Source organism: Haliaeetus albicilla, chromosome 12 (genome assembly GCF_947461875.1).
Source record: "Haliaeetus albicilla chromosome 12, bHalAlb1.1, whole genome shotgun sequence".
Taxonomy (NCBI): Eukaryota; Metazoa; Chordata; class Aves; order Accipitriformes; family Accipitridae; genus Haliaeetus; species Haliaeetus albicilla.
In genome coordinates this window covers 36,556,023-36,562,502 of record NC_091494.1, presented here as the reverse complement: position 1 = coordinate 36,562,502, position 6,480 = coordinate 36,556,023, and the positions used below count along the sequence as shown (strand labels likewise).

General features: G+C 47.3%; 1 protein-coding gene across 1 annotated transcript; it reads right to left on the bottom strand.

The window, feature by feature from the left end:
- Window positions 1-263: 263 nt before the first annotated feature.
- On the bottom strand, window positions 264-6,240 carry WFIKKN2 (WAP, follistatin/kazal, immunoglobulin, kunitz and netrin domain containing 2). The gene is made up of 2 exons (XM_009926912.2): window positions 6,053-6,240; window positions 264-3,820 (listed from the first exon to the last, which is right to left on the bottom strand). Exons 1-2 carry the CDS (start codon window positions 6,224-6,226, stop codon window positions 2,309-2,311), a joined length of 1,686 nt encoding a protein of 561 aa, XP_009925214.2. The 5' UTR covers window positions 6,227-6,240; the 3' UTR covers window positions 264-2,308.
- Between the last annotated feature and the right edge of the window lie 240 nt (window positions 6,241-6,480).

Genomic DNA, 6,480 nt, shown 5'->3' with positions numbered 1-6,480 from the left:
ACTCCAACACTCCCACACTTGCAAAATCCTTTAGCTTTTGGAAAAAAAAAGAGCCATATAAAGCCAGTCTTTATTAAACCTTCATCCTCCGATGCCTCTGTGTTAGAAAGTACGGCAAGAACATGCCACTTCCTACGGCTTGCTTGAAAAATGATAGATGAGCCATCAAAACAAGTGACACTTGCTACAGCCAGGGATGATCTGGCAGAGGTGCTAACCGCTTCGGAGGGCAGCGGAGCCGGCATCTCCCAGCTCCAGAAAATGGTCTTCACAAGAACATACACAAACGTTATAGACCTTTAATCGGAGTTTTTCTCATTTACACTTAGGAAAGGTGCAACGATAAACCGAGCAGATATTTTCTTGGTCAGCAAGTCTGTAGCAGGCTCCTCTCCCTCCCACCCAGCTTCTTCTGAATTTATACAAATAACTGGAGATTTAGATCCATTCCTGTTGCCGGAGCATTTTGGACGTAACCCAAGCCCAGACCACTTGAGAGGAGCCCAGTTCTCCATCACGCTGTGGTCGCTGCCCGTGTCTGGTGCAGGGCATGGAAAGCCTTCACAGAAACCACAGCTGGCCCCACATTCAACGCCGTTACCCTCACCGTTAGTTTTCCTCCCTGCATCAGCAAAATATCCAGCGTGTGCAGGCTCCGGGGGGGGGCGGTTAGAGCCTTGCACATCATGCTGAAGCCCAGCATCTGCCTATTTAATCTCCTTCCCCCGTCCCTTACCATACCCAGCCCCAACACACACGTGCAGAAGCAGACGCGTGCCCGCCGTCCTGCCGCCCACCCCGCAGCAAGCCCGTCAGATGGCACCACGGAGTAGCGCTCGCTGCACCTTCCTTCCTCTCGCCCAAACGTGTCTTGACACCGGTCCAGCCTCCAACTGGCCTTTTGTGCAAGGCAGAAAGCTCTGGGCACCGCTGTAGTAACTCGCCGAACCCACCACAGAAAGAGCAATGATAAGGCTCGCCGTGCCACGCTCGCCCCTCTTCCCTGCAATGACAGTCCTTAGCGGAGGCAGGATTTTTCCAGGATCAGCCTTTTCTTTATTTAAGGATTTTTGCATAGGCAAATGTTACATTTTTGGACACACAAATGTTAAAATGATCAATCCTATGTGTCTGCACGCGCTCACACCCACAGCCTGTGCTGTCTTAGGGTATTTATTCATACGCGTATATACATTGGCCTGGCGGAAAATGTTTTCCGTGGTTTGCAAGAATGCTGTGAAAGGGTCAAACTGATAAATGCCTTTAAAGAGTGCCCACTCTGCATGTCTGTGTCTGTGCAGTTTGGTTTCAACAGCTCTGTGTCTGTGTGACACAGTCTGCAGACTGTGTATTGCACTTTTCTATTTTGAATTTTGTCCTGACTCCTCTTACTTTACTCTCTCACCTATAAAAGCAGGATTTCTAAGGAAAATAAGCAATAAATTGCTGCATATGCTCAGGTGTAAAGGATTTTCAAAAGCAAGACAGCTGGCAGCACACTGCCATCCTTCTGCCTTGGACTTTTTGGGATAGACAATATATTGATTAAAACAGAAACAGGGAAGTGCAATGGAATGAGGGTGTTTGCTGACCTTGTCCTGATGACAGAAAAGTCATTTCAGGGTGAGACCGTGCCTTGAGCTTCTACAGGGACCTGTTGTCCTGGGAGTAGGATGAAGGGAGTTTTTTGTCCAGTAAGGATTGCAAGATAGGTAGTAGTTGCCATTTAAAAACGAGGTACGATCCAGAGAAAACTGCTAGGAAAATTTCAATTAAAAGAAGCAAATTCATAATGCATAGATTGGTTAAATGTGCACAACTGTAAATACAGACAATAATTTACAGGCTTTCCTCTTAAAATATTAGTGCTGCTATGAGGAGACAAGAGTGTGACTTACTTATAATGACTTACCATAACATTTCCATACTGTAAATGAGACAGATTAAGTTGACATTATATATTACTTAGCTGTGTACCAATTAGATAAACAAATGCTATGAATTCCATCATTTATGATGGAAGCTACATAAAAATTGTGTAATTACTGCAGTGAGTCATCTAGTTAAATGGCACTCCTATATGGACGAATTGATTTCAATGCAAGATTAATAGCCTTTTGCTGCTGTTTTACGTGCTTGCCAAAGAACATACTACATTGTTGCTAAGCATCATTAATGGATTAAAATAAGGGTTCTGCGTAATTCCTACGGTGTATCTTCAAACAGCTTGTTTAGTTTGTGCACTAGCCTAGCGCTTGTTAGCCCTACATAACACACGGGTCTGGAAGGCTGACACGTGTGAAGGAGGTTAATGCAATCCTAGGAACTCTTTCAAAAGCTCACAGGTTTTCTTGTGGATGACTTCGCGGAGCTTCCGCACGCGCCGGATGCTGGAGGTCCCCACAAAGCTGTCTGGCTGTAGGACAGCCATGCCATTGTGGACATCTCCCATGATGATGAGCTGGCCATCCACTGTGGTCATGTTGGGACATGGGCAGCTCCAGTCCATGTTCAAAAGCGTGATTTCTAGTGGTTCCTTCCCCAGGAATTTTAATCCCATTTTTTCATCTTTGAGAATCTCCTCCACTGTCACCAGGGCATGTCCCGAGTCTTGGTCTTCCGTCAGCTCTGTTATACGGCCCAGGATAACAAAGTCGCTTTTGCAGAAGCTTGTCACCAGCTTCTGGCGTGGTTTGCAAGCTTTGCAGTGCGTGTTCTTCGGGAAAGGGCACATCTCTTCGCAGGCTTCCCGGCTCTCAAAGTTGTTCTCGTTGCCTCCGCACCCGCCATAGATGAAGGACTGGCACTGCTTCGTCAAGCTGTTATAGGCCCATCTGGGCTCATAGGCCTTGCAGTGACCTTGGAGGGCTGGCAGGTTGCAAATGTTGATTGGGCCATTCATGCACGTTAGCATACAGTTCTCGTAGGTCTCAAAGTGGTTGAGGTTGCTGTTGCAGTTCCCATAGATGAAAGTAAAGCAGTTGTTTTTCTTTGCATCATAGTACCACCTGGTCTGCTCTTCCCCACAGTCTTCGCTGTCTGGTTGCTTCAGGCACTCGTCGGTTGGAAAATGCGTTTTGTTTTGGGAAGCTTCTTTGGATGTGGGTTCTCCTTTGATGACTGACAAAGGGAAATCAGCCCTGAGAAGGCCACCGCTGTTTTTGGCGGTGCAGGTGTAGATGCCTGCATCTTGGAGCTGGGTGTTGTAGATGACCAGCTGGGCGATGTTGGTGACCACGACATTCCCTCTGACGTGATTTGGCTTCATGATGACTTTGTCTTTCCCGTCGACCTGCTTCTCCCACGTGATTTCTGGCTTGGGTCTCCCTGTAACGTCACAGAGGAAGCTGACGGTCTCTCCCACGTAGACTGACTGATGGACGGGGTTGTTCACTAGAGCAGGCGGCAAGATGTCGACGACCGTTGTCTCGGAATAGGCAGTAGTAGGGCGAGCTGTTGTTTCTGGTGGGATAGGGCTGGTGTTTGGCCAGGTCAGATGGTACCTACAGGTGACTACATTCAGTGTAATGCCTTTGATGCAAGCTTCTGCATCCATGTAGCACTTGTTGTAGTAGGTGAGCCCGTCGGAGGCACAGGTGAAGCTCGGCTCCTTCTCACACCTGTCCTTGCACTTGCAGACGGGTTGCCCGTCCCAGATGTCGCACTCTGAGCCTTGCTGGATGCACATGAAACGGTCGCAGGTTGCCTCTTTGGGCATTCCCACCGGCCCCTTTTTCCCCTTGACGTCCATGTACCGAGCCGCCACGCAACTCTTCGTTCCGCAGACATTGGGGCAGCACTTCTCAAAGGTCTCGCACTCCTGCGGGGAAAGAAAATAACCTGATCGTTACTGGGGACAGAGTAAAGTCCTTTTTAGAGACCCAGCAAGCAGAGCGCCCAGAACCTTTTGAGATGTTAGCTCAGGGGACCTCGTCTGACACAGATATCTGTGGTCTGAAACTCAGTGTCCCCACTGTCAATGAGTAGAAACACACACACCCCCCAGTATCTCCCGAGAGGTGTCTAAACACCCTGGGGTTTGTGAAGTGCTTCAAGAGAAGACTCTCGAGAAGGAAAATGTATTTCTGTTTCTTAAACACTAACCTCATCATAAGTCTTTCCTAGAGTCACATGGACTGCTTGACTACCGAACCAACAACCCCCCTTCCGCACTCTCCGAAATGCCTGAGGACAAGCCCTAAGAAACAAGAGCGGATGGAAAGTCTTATCATATGGCTGTAGGCAGTAATCCTTCTTATTTTCCACAGAGGTATGTAAAGTATTATTTGAATTCCCTGAGACTAACAGCCTACTCTTGGAGGTGAAACTGCCAAGGATTTGTAATTGTTCACATTGTAGAGGAAATAATAGAATATCTCAAAAGTAAGGAAATTCTTGCTCCAAAAATAATTTTTCTATGGTATTTAGAAAAACAAACCCAAAACAGCTCATTATGGCTTCTCTGTCCTATTTTAGTCCTATTTTCAAATGCAGCATTGCTCTTCTAGTGATTTATTACACCCCATCTCAGCTACAGTCAGCTCTAAATTGCAGTTAATTTTAGCAGAATTTTCATCTTCTGTGCAGGAAAGGTATTTGATATGTGTGATCACAGCTGCTGTGTTGTTATGGATTACTTTAAGGGACCATGAACGCTGCTACCATGTACACAACAGGGCACACTTCCACCGTGTGTTAAACCTCTGCAACCCCCCCGAAATCCAATGGCTTTCTCCGTAAGTGAGAACGAAATGTTTTTTAAGCTACCAAACTAAATAGCTTCCCCTGAGTCCAGTATCCTTTCCTTATTGGGAAAAAGATGACCTAATAACATAACTCTTTCCCCATTTCCAGCAGCACATTACTAGGTTTCAGAAGCAGTTAGAAACGAGAACGGGTAATGTTTTCGGCTGAGGTTAAGGACCGTGGCTTTAGCAAAGTTGGTGACAGAGTCCTTGGCTGCTTGCAGACCACTCACTCCATGCGAGGTCCCGGGACTCTGTGCTGCCACAAAGCAAAAGTGAGTATTTTTAGCCGGTGGCTTCTGGCTTTCAGTTTTTGGCCAGTACGTTATTCAAACAACGTCCTCTGCTGCTGCAGCTGGGGTTTTGCAAGTGTTTTAATATTCATTGCTGCACCTGGTAGTTGAAATAAAAGGGGCTTATTTGGGAATGGCAAAAGTAAACCCAGCACCTTCATTCATAACACATGGGATCCATCTGAGCAAATCTCTTTGTTTACTTGACGGCCAGCCTTTTTCTTTATCCGCTCCCCCCCACTGCTCCTTTTAGCATTGCAGAAACAACCTGGCTACAGAACATAAACCCGATGACTTTTTTTTCAGCACGGGACACGTTGCTGTCAGCCTGGTTTGGGCTGCAGGAGCTTTGCTGTTGGACATGATGTAAGAGGCAGGACGAGCAGGTATTTTCAGATGCCAGCTTGAGCTGGCAGTGCTGACAGGTTGAAAAATGAATTTTAGGGTTGTAAGCTAAGCACATTTTGAGCTGGGAGCATCACAGAGAACATCTGCCTGGTCATTTTAACCATGCCCCTGTTTTGCACTCCAAGCACGCTTTGTGTTTCAAGTGCAGCAAAGGCTGATGATTTACATGTTAAATCAAACCATTTCATACAGGATTCCTCCCAGGAATATAAAGCATTGATGATGGCCACCACCACCAAAGCGCGTGGTGACACTGCTAAAATACTACGGCTTGGCCCCAGGGCATGCCGAGTTCTGGAGTATCAAATTCGGACATTTCTTTTGACAAGAAAGCAAGGAAAATGATCAAAGAGAGCGAGTGCTGTACCCACATCGACATAAGTGACAGCTGCCACACACCTCCCCACTTAACCGGTAACTCATCGCACCTTTTCTATTTTATATAGGTCACGGGTCAATTAAATACGTGCGCTGTCTGCACCAAGTCCCGCACAGCGCCGGCGCCTTTCTATCTATCTGGAGCACAAGCAGACTGTGGTGCAAACGAGCCCACCGACAAACCCCCGTCGCCCGCGACGCAGGGAGAGAAAAACGTGCATCACTCACCAGATCAGCTTCGCACTCTCTCTTGCAAGTGCTCTGCGCGTCGACCCACAGGTTGGGGTTCATGTCATTGGGGCATATCCCAGCGTGGGAATACCGGATTGGAGGTAGAGCTCTCCCTTTCAGAGAGACCTCCAGAAGCAAGAGGACACTGCTCTTCCCCAGCAAGATCCACATCCACCGAGTGAACAGCACCACCAACATCTCAGAATTTCTCCAGGGCAATGGCAGTGACCAAGCTGGAGGTAGTTCTTGTTTGCTCGGGGTTGATTTTTTTTTCTGGTAAGCCTTAAATTTTCGAGGAACCCAAATGCACCTGACTTTGGTAAAAACTTCAGCAAGCTCCTTTGCTGCCTCTGTTTATAGTGCAGTTTGGTCTGGACCTCATTGGATTAAAGGTCCTAGGAAGTTACCCCCTTAATTTAAGAGAA